This window comes from Myxocyprinus asiaticus, chromosome 32 (genome assembly GCF_019703515.2).
Source record: "Myxocyprinus asiaticus isolate MX2 ecotype Aquarium Trade chromosome 32, UBuf_Myxa_2, whole genome shotgun sequence".
Classification (NCBI taxonomy): Eukaryota; Metazoa; Chordata; class Actinopteri; order Cypriniformes; family Catostomidae; genus Myxocyprinus; species Myxocyprinus asiaticus.
The window spans coordinates 24063354-24083043 of NC_059375.1; the positions used below are offsets into that span (position 1 = coordinate 24063354).

General features: G+C 38.3%; 1 protein-coding gene across 1 annotated transcript in view; it reads right to left on the minus strand.

Annotated features, from left to right (window-relative positions):
* Positions 1-19690, minus strand: part of mpp7a (MAGUK p55 scaffold protein 7a) — a 187769-nt gene that overhangs the window by 82307 nt on the left and 85772 nt on the right. Inside the window, exons 5-6 of the mRNA XM_051666468.1 lie at positions 13658-13735; positions 8346-8426 (exon numbers count right to left, since the gene is read on the minus strand). Of these exons, the coding sequence (XP_051522428.1) occupies positions 8346-8426; positions 13658-13735 (159 nt within the window). The remainder of the gene's footprint in view (positions 1-8345; positions 8427-13657; positions 13736-19690) is intronic.

Sequence of the window (19690 nt, forward strand, 5' to 3'; positions counted from 1 at the left end):
AGATCACACTTTTTCCCCATTCTGATGGTTGATGTGTATATTAACAAAAGCTCCAGACCAGTATATGTGTGATTTTATGCATTTCGCTACTGCCACATGATTGGCTGATTAGATATTGTATGAATAAGTTGGTGTACAGGTGTTCCTAATAAAGTGCTCGGTGAGTGTATAAAAATAAACAGCGAACTGACCATTACAAGACATTTTTTCGCAATGAGAAACAGAAAAAGTAAGTAAGGATGACCTGAGGTTGAGACATCAGACATACTGTTCATCAGGGACTGAAAACGGTTCAAGGAACGAAAACCAAAAACGAAAGAAATTTTTTGCTGAACTTAACCACAAATGGGTTTTTGTTGTTGTTATTAACAATTTTTATTGATTTCAAACTCACATTAACACAAACAACACATGGAAACACGGAATCAACCTTTATCAACATATGCCCCCCCCTCCCTCCCATCACCCAACATACATCCCAGTGGTCAGTCACTAAAAAACACAGACACACATAAATACAGACAGTTCAAAGAAAACACTCGATGACATGAAAAAATCAACCAACAAAAAGGAAAATACACACATCAATTAATTATATATACCTAATCTAAACTGTCCCTCTCCACTGCTCCTCCCTGGCAACCCTCCAGGAAGGCCAAATAAGTGCCCCACTTCCTGCCATAAGTATCCAAGCTGCCCAGCCGTCTATACGTCATCTCCTTGAAAGCCACCACTTTGCCCAACTCGGTGCACCACTCATAAAATGAGGGCGCACCAGCCGACTTCCATCCCCCAAGAATCACCCTCCTGCCGATCATCACGCTGGTAAGGACCCAGTTTTTCATGTGTTTGTCCCCTACATTAATACCCGCCCCAAAACACAAAGCCTGGGGCAGAATAAAATCCGAGTGCCCAAGACCTCGCAGACATCGCAACTCTGAACCCTTGACCAAAACTCTTGAGTCTAGTACAGAACCAAAAAACTTGGGCTATGTCACCATCCACAAACTGGCATCGCTAGCAAGTAGGTGTATTTTTAAGGCCAAGCCTATACAATCTAGAGGGAGTCCAATAAAAATGATGCAGAATCTTAAATTGAATGAGGCGCACCCTTGCATCCCAAGACATAGACTTGAAATTTTTTAAAATCCTACACTATTCCTCATCCTCTATTACTAAATTCAAGTTTCTCTCCCATAACTTCTTAAGAGATGTTAAAACACCATCCCCTAGACTCAGAATTAGCCAGGAATAGTACGCTGAAGCCTCATGACCCTTTCCAAAAGCAGCAAGCACCATCTCAAGATTGTCTGCCACTTTAGGGGGCTGCGCACTACACCCAAAGGTGGTACAGAGTAGATGGCGCAGCTGTAAGTACCTGAAGAATTGAGATCTGGGAATCCAAAACCACTGTATAATATTTTCAAAGGATCTCAATGCTCCATTTTCATACAGGTCACCCAGCATAGCAACACCGTTCTCAATCCATTCTGTCCAGCAGAAAGGGGACTTGTTAATGCACAATTTAGGGTTTAACCAAATACTTGCGGCAACGTTCAGGTAAATGTCCGAACTGAACACGCGGGAAACTTTTGCCCACACTAAAAGCTTGTGCAAGATAATGGGATGTGACTTTACTTCTCCGGACAGCTTGGTAGAAAGACTTGGCAATGGCAAGATAGGAGCAAGGACCTCCTGTTCAATAAAGAGCCAGGGAGGGGCTCTCTCAGGTGGAAGCGACAAATGTGCCAAATGTCTGAAACCAAAAGCATAATAGTAAAACAAAATCTTGGGGAGACCTAACCCACCTTTGTCAATTGGCCTGTGTAACTTATTAAAATGCATCTTATTAAAATGCATGTTTACCATTCCAGATAAAGGATTTAGCTATACTATCAAATTGTTTAAAATCATAGAGTAAAATAATCTGAAATTAATCCATTTGTTTGTACAGCCGTTACCGGGTGTCTATAAAGTAACCTAATCCATCCAATAAATGTACTCCCGAACCCATACATTTCCAAAATCTTAAAAAGATAATTCCATTCTACCATATCAAACACCTTTTTGGTGTCAAGTGAGATGGCAGGGACCGGAGTCTGATCATTCGCCACTGACCACATGATACTTATGAAACACGTAATGTTATCAGAAGAGCTGCGGCCTTGAATAAACCCCACCTGATCTATATGTATAAGAGATGTCATAACTTTACTTAATTGGTTAGCCAAAATTTTTGACAAAATTTTAATGTCTAGCTGGATCAGAAATTGGACGATAACACTTACACTCGCTTGGATCTTTGTCCTTTTTAAGAATCAGACTGATCCAGGCTTGTGTCATTGTTGGCGGAAACTTTCCATTCTTTAATGATTCCATATAAACTTCTAACAAAAGTGGAGCCAGTTCTGTAACATAAGATCTAAAAAAATTCAGCGGCAAAACCATCTGGCCCCAGAGCCTTGCCTGTAGGTAAGGCCTTAATTACCTTGTCAAGCTCCTCCAAGGTTTCTCAGAATCAAGAGAGTTTTTCTGCTCAGTCATCAGTTTAGGGAGATCTAATGGTTCCACAAAGTTTCTAATATCTTCATCAGTAGACGAAGACGTGGAACTATAAAGATCAAGATAGAATTCTCTAAAATCATTATTAATATCAATTATTAATATAAAGCCAAGTTAAAAATTTCACTACAAGCATATTTAACTGAGGGAAATGTAGAAAAAGACTCTCTCTGCTTTATATATCTAGCCAAAAGCTTCCCTGCTTTGTCTCCCAACTCAAAGTATGACTGTCTTGCCCTGAATAGCCAAAACTCCAAATTCCACAAATGTATTTTATTATATCTGCATTTCAATCGGGTCAATTCTCTGAGGCCATCAGATGACATTTGGCGCTTCAGTTCTGTCTCGGTACTTTTAATATTCTCTTCCAACTCCACAAGTTCTCGTGCTTTGGATTTTTTGATGAATGAGGCATACTGTATGACTCGACCCCTAAGAACCGCCTTAAGTACCTCCCACGCCCACAGAGGATACTGAGGACCAGTTGGTCTCCATATAAGCATTGATTTCAGCCTTTAAAATTTGTTGGAAATCAGGATTTTGCAAATGGGATACATTAAAGCACCAACTATATGATTTCTTTTTCTCCGTATGTGGCAACACCTCTAAACTCACCAGGGCGTGATCTGAGACTAAGATATTTCCAATTGAGCAATCAACAACAGGTGAAATGAGGGACTTAGATATAAACTTTTTTTTTTTTAAATCTATTCTAGAGTAAATCTAATGGACTGAAGAAAAACATTTATTGTCTCTACCAGATAGGTTCAAAAGTCTCCAAATATCTGTAAGACCAATATTTTTACACATCCTGTGAAGCATCAATGTTGCTCTAGGGCAGTGTTTCCCAACCTTTTTCTGCCATGGCACACTTTTTACGACTAAAAAAAATTCTACCGCATACCACTATCCCACATAGGCTAACCATCGTCAATATTTTTCCTTTTCAAGAACTTGTACAAAAAGAAACTAAAAAACAAGTCACATAGGTAGGCTACGCTGTGTGAGGTCACAGGTGACATGAGTGCTAAATGGTTAATGAAAAAAAACATCAAATTTGCTTCTTTTCTAATTTGTAGATTTGCTCTTGCAATGCCACAACAAATTACAGGGATGCAAACTCATGAGGGACGAAAAAGGTAAGACAATCACTGGTCAACGAAAACAATTTCTGGGGATATTTTTTTTTAAGAATAAGCTAAAAGCACCAATTCCAGCTATTTTAGTGATTCAAGTTTATTCAAGTTTACAATTGTGCAGAATTAGCTGCAAAATAAAGAGTATTTTGGTGAGGTTTGCTTCTGTCTCACAAATTTGTTCAATTTTATTAACTGATTAGTTTAGTGACCAGATCTATAGTCTTCCTTCAGTCTGAGCATTATTTTTCATCCAAAAATACAACAATAATAGTCTAATAATTGTGAGTTTCAATAACGTCCTTACCTTCTCCTTTATTAAAACTTGCATGGCTACAAATCTACTGACTTCAGTATAAGAATTATAAACACAAAGCAGATCTACGGTATCATTTTCCTACAATAGCCTATTTAAACTGCTGAACATGGCTTTTATCAGAAAAGACCACAATAATAGACAAATAATAATAATTTTGAGCTTCAATAATGTTCTTTCGTCATTGTAAAGTGCATTTCACATGAGTTGAGTCGAGGCATCAACGCTCCGTTCATGCCAGCGTCAAGCGCCGTATTGCCCTCCACATGACAAAAGTTGGCAAATTTCTCAGAAAGGTGAGGAGTTTGGATCCCTGAAATTATATATATTTTTTCATGCATTTATTTATTTTGTGGAATTTGATAATTTTCCACAGTATACCTGACAATCTTTCACGGCACACTAGTGTACCATGGCACAGTGGCTGGGAAACACTGCTCTAGGGGGCTTACACACTTCTGCTTCACTATGATCAAGGACTGTGCAACATCCCATCAAGATCTATAAAAAAGCCCTGATCATCAGCATTAGGTGTGTAAATATTAGCCAAAATCAACCTTTGCCCCTGAATTTCTGCTAAAACAATAATGACTCTTCCTAATTTATCTTTAATCTGTTTGAGACATTTGAATTGTAGATGTTTACTTATCAATGTAATGATTCCCCTGCTCTTACTTGAGCCAGCACTAAAGAAAACATGTCCACCCCATATCTTCCCAAATTTCCTTTTTTTTTTTTTTCCAATTTGGATTGCCCAATTCCCAATGTGCTTTTAAGTCCTCGTGGTCGCGTAGTGATTCGCCTCAATCCGGGTGGCAGAGGACGAATCCCAGCTGCCTCTGCGTTTGAGACCATCAACCCGCGCATCTTATCACATGGCTTGTTGACCGCATTGCCACGGAGACATAGCACGTGTGGACGCTTCACACCATCCACCGCGGCATCCACGCTCAACTCACCACACGCCCCACCGAGAACGTACCACATTATAGTGACCATGAGGAGATTACCCCATGTGACTCTACCCTCCCTAGCAACCGGGCCAATTTGGTTACTTAGGAGACCTGGCTGGAGTCCCTCAGCACGCCCTGGAATTCAAACTAGCGAACTCCAGGGGTGGTAGCCAGCGTATTTTACCTCTGTGCTATCCAGGCCCCCCGAAAGATGCATTTTTTGAAGAAACACAATATCATACTTATTACGTTTAAGAAAAGAAATAACCTCTCTTCTTTTTATGGGGTGCCCCAACCCTTTCACATTTCAAGTGGAGAGAGACAATCCACTCATATTAACATTTTGACATATTAGAAAAAATTGATTGTCAAAATTCTAATTACAAAGACCACATTCCCAATTAGTGCAACAATCAAACGAACTTCCCCCCGAACCAAACAAACAGAAAAAAGAAAAATGTGCGCATTAACCCCACGCATGACAGCGTCCATCTCTCTAAACTCAAACAGTCCATGTACGCCTACGAGAGTCCCCGTGACAACTTTGCCATCGGATTGCTCAAGTCCAGGGCTTCTGTACAAATTTTGTAAGACAGAATTACATAACAGAAAATAATTTATAAAACAAACTCCAGCCAACAGGTAGAATAAACACAGAGAACGTGTAGATTCATTCACAAAACTGTCTCGAAGGCGTGTTCCTCCACAAAACAAATTCCAGCTGCTAACAAGCACACACAAAAAATAAATAAATAAATAAATATAAATAAATAAATAAAGCCGTTCGGTTTCCTCGGACAGTCAAATGAATGTTCAGTGAGCCGGCTGTTTCATGAGTGCAGGAGATGGCTTAATCATTCCAATGTCTCTCAAAAAATACTCCACGAAACAAACTCCATCCAATAGGAGGCATAAACACAAAGAACAAGCAGATTCATCCATAACTGTCCCGAAGGAGTGTTATTCCACAAAACAAACTTCAGCCGCTACGCAGAACCAGCACAAAAAGAAACAAAAAAGGTGCCCAGCTTCCTCGGACGGTCAAGTGTATGTTCAGCAAGACAGCTCACTTGGAGGCACGTGAGAAACACACCATGACTCAGTCCATTGATTTTATTAAAGGCATCGCTTGTTGTGGGCATGTAAATATTTTGTGGCCATCCTTAGTATCCATTCTCAATTTGAACAGGAACTTCAGTGTAAAAGCGACCCTTCATCGATGCTAAAGTTTCTTGAAGGAGTGTTATTCCACAAAACAAACTCTAGCTGCTAGGTGGAACCAAAACAAAAAGAAACAAAAATGGCACCAGCTTCCTCAGACAGTCAAGAGTATGTACAATGAGACAGCTCAGTTGGAAGCCATATGAATGTCACCGAATGGCTTACTAACCCAATTGTCTCTATGAAAAACAATGCTTGTTGTGGGCATGTAAATATTTTGCGGCCATCCTTAATATCTATTCTCAGTTTGGCTGTAAACATCAGAGCAAAAGCGATATTCCGTTGATGCAAGAGTTTCTTGCATTCCTTGAATCGATCACGTTTCTCTCTTGTCAAATTCGCAAAATCTGGCAAAAAAATACTGTGATTCTTCCAAGAAAGCTTTCCTTTGCTCCTCGCGCAACACGAGATCTTTATCGGATGATCTCAAAAATTTGGCCAGAATTGAACGGGGCCTGTCTCCCTCAGCTGATCTGCGAGCCGGGACCCTGCGAGCTCGCTCGAATTCCAGCTTGCGACCTGTTATGTCAAGCAGACTCGGGAAGAGCTTGTCTAAGAATTTCACCATATCTCGGCCTTCTTCATGCTCAGGAATTCCAACAATTCGGACGTTATTTCGCCGGCTACGATTCTCCAAATCCTCCAGTTTTTCCAAAATGCGTTCCAAGTCTACTTTTGTCACTAGCGGATTAGCAGCTAACTCCCTCTCCGATGACTCCAGATAATCAATCCATCTCTTGACATCCCCGATTCTTGTAACCAACTCAGAGAATTTTGTTTCCATTGCACTAATCGATCTACGTATAACAGCAAGATCAGTCAGCAACAACTTTCGCCAACATCACCGACATGCTCACCAGTTGCCGTTGGATTTCTCCCGCCACACCATCCAAACCGAGTCCCTGGTCTGCGGGCTCGTCCGAGGCACCAGCCTTTTAACATCTCCAGAACCCGAGGATTTTGAATTCTTTGCCATGTTGACTTCAAAGAACAGATATGTAGCAGGGTGTATCGAATGTCACGGTTTATGACATAAAAATCATTAAAAACTAGCAAAGTGCGCAGAGCTCGTCGTTTACACGTCCGACCCTCGCATGGCGTCACGTGACTCCCCCCGGAACTAAGTCATTTTGAATTGTTCTGGAGTGAAAACGTTATTTTTAAAAACTGGTAACCGGTTATAACTGGTTAATTTCATTCCAATCATTTTTTCATGAAACCAAAAGCCAAAGGGTTTATCACAGTACATTTTTGGAACTACACAACTTCGTGCTGCCTGAAAAAACCTGTGCTTTGAACCAGAAGGAAGCTGCTGCATCACACATTTCTTTGCCTAATTGCTCATTGTGTATGTTGCATTCTGTGGATGAAGACCTTTTTAACAACTAAGTAAAATTACCACATATACTGTACATGCACGGCTAATCCAGATGAAAGGAAAACATTATTAGAGGTGAAAAGTACATTTCTCAGTTGTTTCCAATTCTTCACTGAATTATTGTTACATATGATGCATTAATACAGATTTGATGATGCTGGGTTTTGACTGAGAAACAGATTTGTAATAAAAATTATACTTGAATTAACTGTATGCTTGTTATGATTTCTATGCTGAAAAATTCATCACACCAGAAAAGTTTATGGCTTATTTTCACTTATTTTGATGTGGCAAGTGGCATATTTTGGGATGTTTTTCCAGACCACATTGCTTGTTTCTGTTGCTAGATCTGGCAGCTGGTATTTTACCCACCCTTAGCTCAGAAAACTGTCATTTTAAAAAGAACGTTATTAACCATTCTTTTATTTTGTTCTAACCGGTTACCGGTTGTTATTCATGGTCATCACATTCATCTTCTTTTAAATGTCTTTTTCCAAAGGTAAAATTATTTTTAAAAGAAATATTGACAAGTCTGATATTCATTTATTATCTGGAGCTAATGCTTTCAGTAAAATTAGTTAATAAATTCACAACACTTCGCGGTGAAAACGAATTATGCAAAGTTTTCAGTCTTAATGTGTTTTGGTTTGAACCATCCTTTTGTTTGCAGACCCTCATCTCTTTTCATAACTCACTCAGCAAAATGGATCTATGTACCCGCTGGATAAAAAAAAAGGACTACAAGCTGCAAAGTTTTCTTTTGGAACTTGTACTCTTACCTGTACATGTGGTTTGGACAGTAACTTGAGAAGCTCTCTGATCTCATCACTTGCAATCCTTCCCTGAAGTTCTTCCGTCAACTGACAGTTAGAAGATAACGAGAAGTAATGAGAGAAAAAAAAACACAAAGTGAGAAAGAGTACTGATAACATCCATGAGCACACACATTGGACAAACATACATAAACATAAACATTATGAATAATTGGAGAATAAATGTCTCCCTTGTGGCAGGTAGCAGGTGGAGAGTGCATGTGTGTATGTTTAAGAGATTGAGCGATTTATAGGTAGCCTAGCAGCACAGATGCAAACTAAATGAGGCACAGAGACACACTGTTTTTCTGAGAGAGAAGAGATGGAGAGAGAGAGATGGGCTTGTTCCCCAGATCCATTTTGAAGTGTTACTCCTCGACTTCGACCTTACTACTGACCCCACTCGCTCTGGATCTATGTGTGTGTGTGCTTAAATGTTGTAATCATTATTTAAAGAATCACTCCCTTAGGATGCCAGTAGACTTTTCCACTGGCAGTAACCAGCCAAAGGGGAGGCAATGTTTGAGTAATAGTGACAGTGACCCATAGTGACTCACACACACACACACACACACACACACACACACACACACACACACACTCTCTCTCTCTCTCTCTCTCTCTCTCTCTCTCTATCAGGTGTACAAGAAATATCATCCATTGCTGCTGATGTCATGGGAAGCAGAGGTCACATATGGAGAGAACTAAAGAGTATGCACAGATCTGAGGTCAGTCTGTTTATAGATTTCCTTATATTTGTGTATGTCTGTGGTAAATCAATTCCAGGGTCAAGGCACGCCCTTTAAAAAAAAAAAAAAAAAAAAAAAAAAAAAATAGTGACAGATAGCCCTGTTTGCACCTGGCAAGATCCATCTCAGGTGATCTGATCACAAGATGGGGGTTTAAAACCCTTGTTTTAACACTTTGATGGATTGTCCTTCACTGTTGTACAGAAAGCATTTACACTACAAATGCAATGTGGTGTCATGCATTTCTGAAAACCTCTGAATGTGGTTTGAGTGATCCAAAAACAGAACATTTGGGACCCCATTTACACCTTTACTTAGAGCCAGGTGTAAAAAGGGTCTTTGAATGGACACACAGATATGTGCAAAAGTGAAAATGTCCACTTCTGGAAAAAAGTCAAAAAATACTGAACTAAATATGACATGGTCCTGTGCCTCCACATAATAAACCATAATATATTCAGCATTCTATCGTTTATAAGTGAGCACTCATTTGTAACTGTGAATATGTCTATTCTTTGTGTAACTTTTAGCAGTGAACTTATAACTGTGTTCTGTGTATGTCATTCTATTATTCAAGCTGTCATTAACATGTAAAACTGGAAGCTTTAAGCCAGCTAATAACTGGTATTTGTGTGTGTTTCAGTGTGAAGTTTATTCAAAATAGAAACCTGTCATCTCCCTGTGCATTTTGTTCTGTACTTTAAAATTGTAGTTTGTCAGATTGTATGATATTATTTCAAAGGGATCTTGGGTAACAGTCAACTGTACAATACACACCATAGCTAAGATTTTGATTGATCACAACAAACAGAGTTGACTGAGCGTTTACCGCAACAGTCATCATCACTTTCTGACATACTACTGACACTCAAAATCCATATGATTTCTGCACAATCAAAAGCAAGTCCTCATACTATGTACTATGTGCTACATTTTATGTAAAAAAAAAACCAAACAAAGACAGCATGTCTGTAGGCAGTCAGGGTGGGCAAAAGATCATCAGCAAGGACACCTACATGTACTCCAAGCTAAGGTAAATTAAATCTAATAACTTAATGTTAATTCATTTACATCCTGATTCAGGTCATAATAAAGACAATAGTAAATAAAGAGCTCACAGCATCGTAGTGCATGTTATGAGACATTATGAGAAGTTCTGTTCACTTACACTAATGTTTTCAGGTGTGTACTCGCCATCAAATGATGCCTTTCATTTTTCAAATGACTGATAATTATTTGCCTCAATTCTGATTCACAGTCCCCATAGTTTTCAATCAAATTACTGTGTAAATTAACAAATTATTTTACAAAAAAACGTCAGATAAATATGCTTTAAAATGTCACTCTTCATTCCAGCCCACGAAAGAATATTATAAATTCCGTTTATGAGAATATTTTGACAAAAACCATGCAGTTCACGGCAATCTCCCATTCATTCCTATAGGAAGCTCTGCAAAGCTTGTCAGAGTCAATATTAGGGATGTGCGAGACTAGTCGACTAAACGGTTCTGATACTGCTAGTGGACACTGGAATTACTAGTCGGTTAATATTTCCCCCCATTAAACTGATCATAATTTTTTACAGATTCACGTTTGGCTTTATATTTTTACAGAGGCTGCACTTAAATTAGTCATATTAATGTTACATATTTTAAATAGAATTAATAATACAAATATTATTTTAAAAAGTTTCAAAGTTTCATTACACCTCAGGCTGCGCGTGCTTCTTCCCTCTCTCTCACGGGAAAATGTCCTCTCGCTAGACAAGCAAACTCAGCAAAGTAATTATTAAATCGGAAGTGGTGTGGGATTCGGATTTCCAAACGTTTGAAAGTCCCTTTGGATGTTCTCACATCCATCTTTAAATCTGTGCGTGCTTGTACGTTATTTTAGGATAAAGTACAAGCAGGTTAGCCGCCTCAGGTGAGTCAAATCCCGTGTTTCACCGGACCATGTCGACGTCTTAATTTTGCTCATCAAAAAATGTATACTTTTGAGTAAGTAGCCTAGAAAATGACTGTTTATTTTCAACGAGGTGCCGACTGCTTAATGGGTTAAACTTTCTTTTATTCTGTGTGCATGTCATGTTTAGAATACATTAGGTTTATTGTAGGCTACATCACAGGCCTATTTTTTTCTATCCTATAGCTTTTTTATATATAAGATTAGATATTAGATCAATGGTTAATGCACGACTGCACGTCGTGAAATATGCGCAATTTCTCAGCGCATTTTTTTCTTCTCCCGCAGATTTGGTTTACCCTACCTGTTAATTATTTTCAACAATGTCCTGGCTGTTTTAATATGTTAAGTAACTTTTACTTGGTGATTTCCATTTAGAACAGGCTGGGTTGCTCTATTGGTCCTGCACTATTCATTCAATTGTTTTCAATAAATATGCCTGTTAAATATTCACTAACATTGATTCAGTGAATGCATGTCATGTTCTATATTTAAATGTACAATGATCATAATTGCAAGGTGAGCACATCACAGATAAATGCCCCTTTTCAGTGGAATTTAGCTTCAGATTTGGAATAAATTAAGTATTTTAAATGGGTGGCATAAACAAATTTTTTTGACTGTTTTCTGAAGGTTGGTTTCTTTTTAGACTAGTCGACTTAAGAATTTCCATTTACACGTCACTGAAATTAGTTGTTCAGCACATCCCTAGTCAATAACGGTAACCAAGGGGTGCGGAGCTAAGCGAAGGGTCAATTTCTGTGCTCCTATTGGTTCTTTATTAGACTGGCATTGTAGGAGCAGTCACACTGCACAAATGAGTCGGAGGCTAAGATTGATCACAAATTCAATCAATCAGTAAGAATGTCAAACTACATGAGCCAAGAATGTAAATTCTTCCCTACGACGAAAGAAATCTTTTGTGATAAGTGAATTTTGTTACAGATGGCAAAACTCGGTGTGCATCCATCTGGCTTAAGACACCTGTATTTTGCAAGGCAATAGAATGATAATCTAAAATAATTCTACAAATGGTTTCTCTTAATCTATCAGTGATATAGTTTATGCTGCTCTGGTGTAATCTGACATTGTTGTTATGTATTTGTCTCACAGACGTCTAAAGAACAGACTGCTGCATCTCAGAGGAATGAGCCGTGTGGAGTCTCATCCAGCAGGCTCTGGAGCGGTCCATTTTTCCACTGTCTAAAGGAAGACACTTGGGACATGGAGGACTGTACTTTGGCAATTGTTTTGATGCAGTCTCTGGGCACTGAGAACAGCATGTGGAACTAATACTCTTGACTGCCTTCCCGTGGCCAGAATGGGAACTGCAAACCTGGTTCACAACTACTGCAGTTCAGAATTTAGTGTGTTTAGTGTGTGTCATCTCTGCTAAAATTTTCTGTGGAAAATGTATGTGTGCAGTGTGTGCATGAGAGGAGCCTGCCTGCTGCATTTGTTCTAGACAGCATCTCAGGCCAGTCGGAGGTTAAAATGGCATTTTATGTTAAACTATAAATTAAAGCTCCATAAGCGAAACTTAACACTCAAATAAGTTGCGGCAATAAAGCATTCAAAACAGCAGCAAGCCGCATATTCGTCACAGCAACAGATGAAAATGATACGTCTGAAAAAACACAGGAGCGCTCTGAGTAATTTAGTTGCTTTGGCTGTTCAACCCTTTGATGTACCGCGCATGCACAATAACGCACACACAGAGATATCGGATTATCCGTGTGTGGGACCTTTAGGGACACTGAAGGAAAGTGTAAACCTGAGGGTCGGATCTGTGCTGCAGATTGAGAAAGTTCCGTAAAGGAAGTAGAGATTTATGAAAACACGAGATGGCTGGTTGCCGCCGCCTACTAAGACAAGAGTGAACAGGAAACAGTCGTGTTTCAAAGCTGATTAGCTCTTCTTGGGTAAGCATAGTAACCTGTCAGTGGAGACTGTAGAGGACAAAACAACACTTTGTTTTAACAGCTGTGGCATCTTTTCATATAAAAATACATTCACAATTTGAAGTCTGGATAGTGTATTGATGTATTTTGGCCAATCAGAACATGGGCCGCTCTGATTCACTTTTGTGTTCTTTCCTTCTGTCTTCTCTCTCTGATCATATCCAGAGTAAACTCCTCTAAGTTTACATAGGTTTGTGTGTGTGTGTGCATGTCTATGTGGCCATGTTGATGTAGCAGTCAGTTTACATTATGCAAGCCGTTGAGAGTTTAAACGCTGAGTGTTTTATAATACTGATGACTAATGTCTTATACAGACACACACAACACTCCACGCCTCATCTCACACTCTCATCTGCAGCCCATCTACTTGTGTTCTATGCCCCAGACATCCATCCATCTTCTCTCTTTTCTTTAATGACAATTTCCTCCTGGAGTCAGTCTTAAGCTAGACATGCTGGGAGACGTCTCTGCATGTGTTTTTGCAGGCACACATTGTGCTTTTTTTTTTAATGTGTGTGCGTGTTTACCCATGCAGAAGTGTGTAAAGTTTATCAGCTTAAAGGTGTTTTGGCATTAAACAGGAAGAGTGTGCATGTGGTTCACTCACTTCTTGGGCCAGTGAGCCGGCGCTGTCCAGTACTGGAGTTGGTGTGCGGTCTTCATAACACTGTAGCTTCTCATGAATCTTACAGGAAGACAGCGAGAGAGAGAGAGAGAGAGAGAGAGAGAAGAAACAAAATAACCCTTTAAACAATTGACACTGTATACAGATTTAAGTGGAATATATAAGATTGCGGAGGGTCACGACGGTCGACTATTCATAACAACCAACTAGTCGATTAGGGAGGGAGATTAGTTGGTTTAGTGAGGTGTATGAAGTTAAAAATAGTCCAACTTTTAAAAAATCTGACTTAAGAACCCTGCATTCTGTTGCACTCTGTTAAGCTTATTTAAAGAAATGGCCGATCGGGGTCTGGTGAACCTGAAACCAGCCTAATTATACAGGGCTTCCTTAAGACCAATTATTCATCTAGTCAATACTGAAAATTTGGAGTTTTGTACCTTATATAGAATGAAGTAGAAAGTAGCAAAGAATAAATGTTTCTGACATGTTTTAACAAATGTGAGTTGCCTTGAATTTGAAATATCCATTCATCACTTTCATTCTCGCTGAAATTGTGTTACCAGGATAATGTCATGGTCTGGAGCCTTTAAAATATGCAGAAGCTACCAACATGTCCAGACTAGGGTTTGTCTTGTGAATTATTATGTAATACCACACAACAGTGAAAGAGAAGCCTACTGCTACCAAGGGGACTAAATATTTATCTGTGCCTTCTCAGGAGAAGACAAATAACTCTGCCACTGGGCTGGTTGTCATGGTGACATGAAGCAGAGAGTGAAGGGAACACTAAGAGCCTAGCCCGGAATGCTGGAATGGAGAAAGCCAAAGATGCACTTTTTCAGGATCTGCAGCTTCAGAGACGGCTGTGGTGTGGTGAACCATGGCTCTGTTAAGAAACCTAGCCCGGGTCAGCGACAAACAGACAATCTCTTCTCAGCAATCCCGCTTGCAACACTCAAAACTCACTGAACTCAAAAGACAGCTGGGTCACCATCTGTAACTACAGCCGTAGAAGTGGAATCTCTCGCACACCGGCAAACACACTCACAGGCTGAGAAAAGAGACATAAATATTTCTTATACCATGGTCTATTCGAACAACTAAATTCTGAAAGGCTGGAATGCATGTGGTGAAATTGTATTCCACGGCTCTCTGGAATCCTCGATTCTGATTGGTCAATGGTGCCATCTAGCGGTCTGATATGTCTGAATAACAACCACACATCTGGGTATTAATTCATATCAGAACAGTTATCTGGGTATTGCAAGTTATCTATCCTACTTCTCAGCTATGTTTTGCACAGAGAGGGAAAGAAGGTAACCGGGACCTATCAAATAGGGCTGCAACTAATGATTATTTTGATAATCGACTAATCTAACGATTGTTAGAATGATTATTCGACTATTCTGACGATTATTGCAATGAGTAATCATTAGCTCTTAACCGATTATTCAGCTTGTGCCCCGACTTAAAAGGTTATATTAAACATGCTTACTAACAATAAAGAGGACAAAATCATGTTTTAAAAATACCTCTAAATAACATTCACTGAACTAAAGGAAACAAATACTTAAGTTTAATTCAGAAAAAATTTACTGCAAAAAATATCCTATTGTTATCAAGTGTTTTTGTCTTGTTTTCCATTTAAAATTGTCAAAAAATCATTAAAACAAGATACATTTACTTAAGAAGCACCATATAAGATATTTAGACTTGCTTTAAGAGAATGTATCTTAAATAAGTGTATTTTGTATATAAGTGTATTTTTTCAATTGCTCATACTTCTGCGAGTGCAGTGAAGACAGAATATCCTTATATTCAAGATATATTCTCTAAAAGCAAGTCTAAATATCTTATATGCTGCTTCTCAGGTGAATGTATCTTTTTTAAAGGATTTTTAGATATTTAAAATATTTGTATTTTTAATATTATATTCAATATTCTCAGATTCTCAGATTTTTTCTTCTGCAGTATAGCTGCTAAAGTAAATGTACATTGTTTTAAAAGAGTTTTAGATATTTATACTGGAAAACAAACCAAAACAAAAACAAATCAAAATCATATTTTGTTGCAGTGTTTAATGGGCAAACCACCCTCTCACCTTTCTGTTCGCTTCATTAGCATCATGAATTCAGAATCTAAACAAGACAAATTAAAAAATTTTACTGCATATATATTACTTTAATTCATCATTGAGTGGTTAAAACTTTTTAAAAGCTTTTTTTACTGACCTCATCTGAATTCTACTCATAGAATGAGGCATAAAGTCACTGATAACACATTTTAATGTCACATTTGCAGTGGTGTAAAGTAACAAAGTACAAATACTTTGTGTTACTGTACTTAAGTAGCTTTTTTCAGAATTTGTAGTATTTAAATTTGTTGCAACTTTTACTTTGTAAATTTAAACTTCAGCTTATGTCTGAACTTAAATAAGCCTAAACGCACTTACAAATGCACAGATAAGATGCAATATACCCTAGCTGGGTACAACCTTACGGTCTAAATGTATTCATCGCTGTATATAAGCCACAGAATATGAGAAACACAGAAACAATGGAGGAATCTTCTAAGATGCTGTGGAATAATTACAAGAGGTGCTGCCTAAATACTCTCACATGTGTGCTTATGTCTGCGTCTGATGTGAAGAGCGCTCATGTCAAGTTGCACCTGTCCATGATTTCTGCTAAACCACTTCCGATTCATTTTAGTGAGTCAGTTCGTTTGGACGATTCATGTGTATGAAACTCACCAAAACCATTCTCGTCTCTCCCTCACATATGTAGCACTGGGAAGTTCGATTCATTTTAGTGAATCATTTTGTTCAGAGGATTCATTTACCTGAACCATATTAAAGGACGATTCATTTGAGTTTCACACAGAATACCCTATTTTTATGTCTACTTAATAATTTGTTGTTGAATATTTAGTTAAATGCTGCTGTTCACCACTGTAAACACATGGGTGTGTTTACATTATCTCTTAAATGCTGTCTAATACTGATAGTTATATATTTTTAATAAAGATAATACTTCAGTGTGGTTAGACCATTTGGTTAATAGCTTCTAGTGTAGTAACTATTTTTTTTAAAAAGGTAGCTTCAACTCAAAATTGCTCAGGGACACATAAAATAAATATTTTAAACTTAAACATTATAAAATTATTTATATTATTATTTGAAATAATAATTTGCTGTTCATGTTCGTTTTCATGGACTATAAGCTTATTTTTGGAATAAAATGCCCTGTCCTTATCCACCAGCAACTAAGTTTTACTTACACTGAACTATCACTTATTGTATTCAATATTACCTGCAAGAGACTGAATTATTAGGCTTTAAAAATAAAAACATGAACGGGTCACTTTTTTTTTTTATTTTTATTTTATTTTTTTTTTGAATTTGCAGTATTTACTTTTACTTTTTGATACTTAAGTATATTTAAAACCAGGTAATAATATTTTTCTTAATATTATTACTTAATATTATAAATAGTATTTTAATGGATGACTTTTACTTAAGTAATACATTTGTGTGGTATCTGTACTTTTACGTAAGTATGGAAATTTAGTACTTTTTCCACCACTGCACATTAGTTTAGGTTTTACATGTGGGTCCTCAAATTTGAATGCTTTTCTAAATGCCTCCCACAGCGGTGTGACTGGTATACAATTGCTTGGCTATTTAGAACTTCTTTTTACCACCAAATGAAGAAGAACTTCTCCAGAAGTATATCGGGGCCTTTAATGAATACCATACAGATGTTATAGATGTCAAAGTCTGAAGCTTTCATAGCGTTTTGGTTAGTTTTCTCCTCTTGCATGTCTGCAATGCATTTTTTCCCCCCATTAATGTGAAAATGGAAAGAAAATAGAAATTCAGCATTTCATGTTCTTAGGAGTGCCAACCCTTCTACATTACATGGCAATTATTATTTCTAGATTGTGGATTTAAATTTACAAAGTTTTTACAGAGTGTGCAGTCTCCAAAAAAACTCATGTCCATTTTTTCCCAATAATTCATCCAGATTTTCATTTATATAATTCAAATAAATGTAATATTTTCGCATTACTTTATCTTTGTGTCGGGTTTAGGACACGCAGAACTCTAGATCTAACGACCTGTAGATAAAGTTAACAGTTATCGTTATTCTTCCAGTCGAACTTTGCGCTGCAAAAATCAAAGCCAGGTGTAACTAATCAGTGCTGGCAAGTGACAATGGTATAAGCGGGATAATCCACGGCTAGGTGTGCGTTAAACAATTTTAATGCCCAACGTGGAGACGAAGAATCACATGACACAAAGCGGAGTGAATTAAAATTGTTTAACGCACACCTAGCCGTGGATTATCGCTTGCTAATCCACTCAGACACGCACATAGGCACAAATACACTCGGTGGAAGAGGAATGGAATGTGGAATCTGGTGAAGGATGGAATGTAACCGTCCGGTCCCTGTGCACTCCAAGGAGTGACATCTGTTTAGGCCGTCTGAGCAATGGCGGAGCAATTGAACTCAGTACAGTTTAGATTCCATCAGATGCTGAGTGAGATTCAATGCCTTTATTTACAGCTCCGGCAATTTTCCAGATACCTGCCTGTCCACACAGGAGCGCCAGAGAGCAGATATTTAAAATCCATTACAGAGTTCTTACGCCGATCATAGCACACATTCCACCGAAGAGAGAGAGAGAGAAAGAGAGTAATGAGAGAGAAAGAAACAGAAAAAGGAGAGTAAGGGAAGTAAAGACAGAGCAGGAAATGAGAGCAATGAATCAGAGTAATACCATCAAGCATTAGTGCACTTTATTCCACTACATCACAGAGGTCTTGCAAAGTGATAAACAATCGCTTCATTTTTCCAGCTCTAAATTTCACAGTAGGACGGAGAACAATGTGAGTCCGTCATGGCTGTAATGCATTTCACTGATCTACTGATCAAAGACTTGATATAAACCTTCATGCACACTAATTCACTTTTGTAATGAGCATTTTAACATATGAACAAACAAAGCAATACATCAGGTGTGAAAAATTGTTGCGGTCAGAGTTCAGGTCAAATGCTACAATGGACCACTGTCTAAACCCTCTCGGACCAGACGTTCAATACCCACAGGCCTCTGACAAAACACACGAGCAGAGAACATAAGCAGGCGAAAGAAACAGCAGCCAGTCTGGCCTCCAGGTCCTCCAAGAGCATTCTGCAGCCAAACAAACACAGCTTTAAACACAATTACACTGAACGCTGACAGATAGGGAGGAGAGGAAGCTTGGTGCGGAATTCGAGGAATATGATGGAGGATGACTGAGGACAACAGAGGGAGAAAGAGGTGAAGAAAGGTGAGATGAGTATTGGAGAGAAATAAGAGGCAAAGAGGGAAACATTGACATTAACAGAGTATTCACTAGGGGTGGGAATCAGCAGGGACCTAGCGATACAACATTTTATTGATAACTTCACACAATTACCCCCTTGTTTCTCATTTATCTGCATTAAACTGCATTGCATAGGCTAATTACATTCTGAGCTCATTCTAGTTTAAAACTATTAGACATGCACAGATGTATCGGCCAAACATCAGTATCAGCCAATGAAAGCAATTATCTGGAAATAAGACACATGGAGTTCAAAGACAGGTGGACGGAGCACAACTCTGAATGCAGTGGTCTTGAGTAGAACGGTTTGCTCTGGGCCATTGATAGACTGATTCAATGACATGGAAATAAAGCAAACAACATATTGACTTATGAAGTCTTTCAGTACCTTAAAATTTTACCTCAGTAAGTTAAATCACTTGTCTGCCACAATAATAATTATTTGATCTATCTATCTATCTATTTCAAATAATAGTAAAAATGCGATAGACTGAATATCCAAGAAAAGCAAGGATAAAGCTATATTTTAAATAAACATCCAAAATTACAATGCAACTATGAGTCTGTGAAGCCAATATTACTAAAGTGTAAGCCTTATGAATGAAAATGCACACAGTGTGATTTCAAATTGGATGGCCGCAGT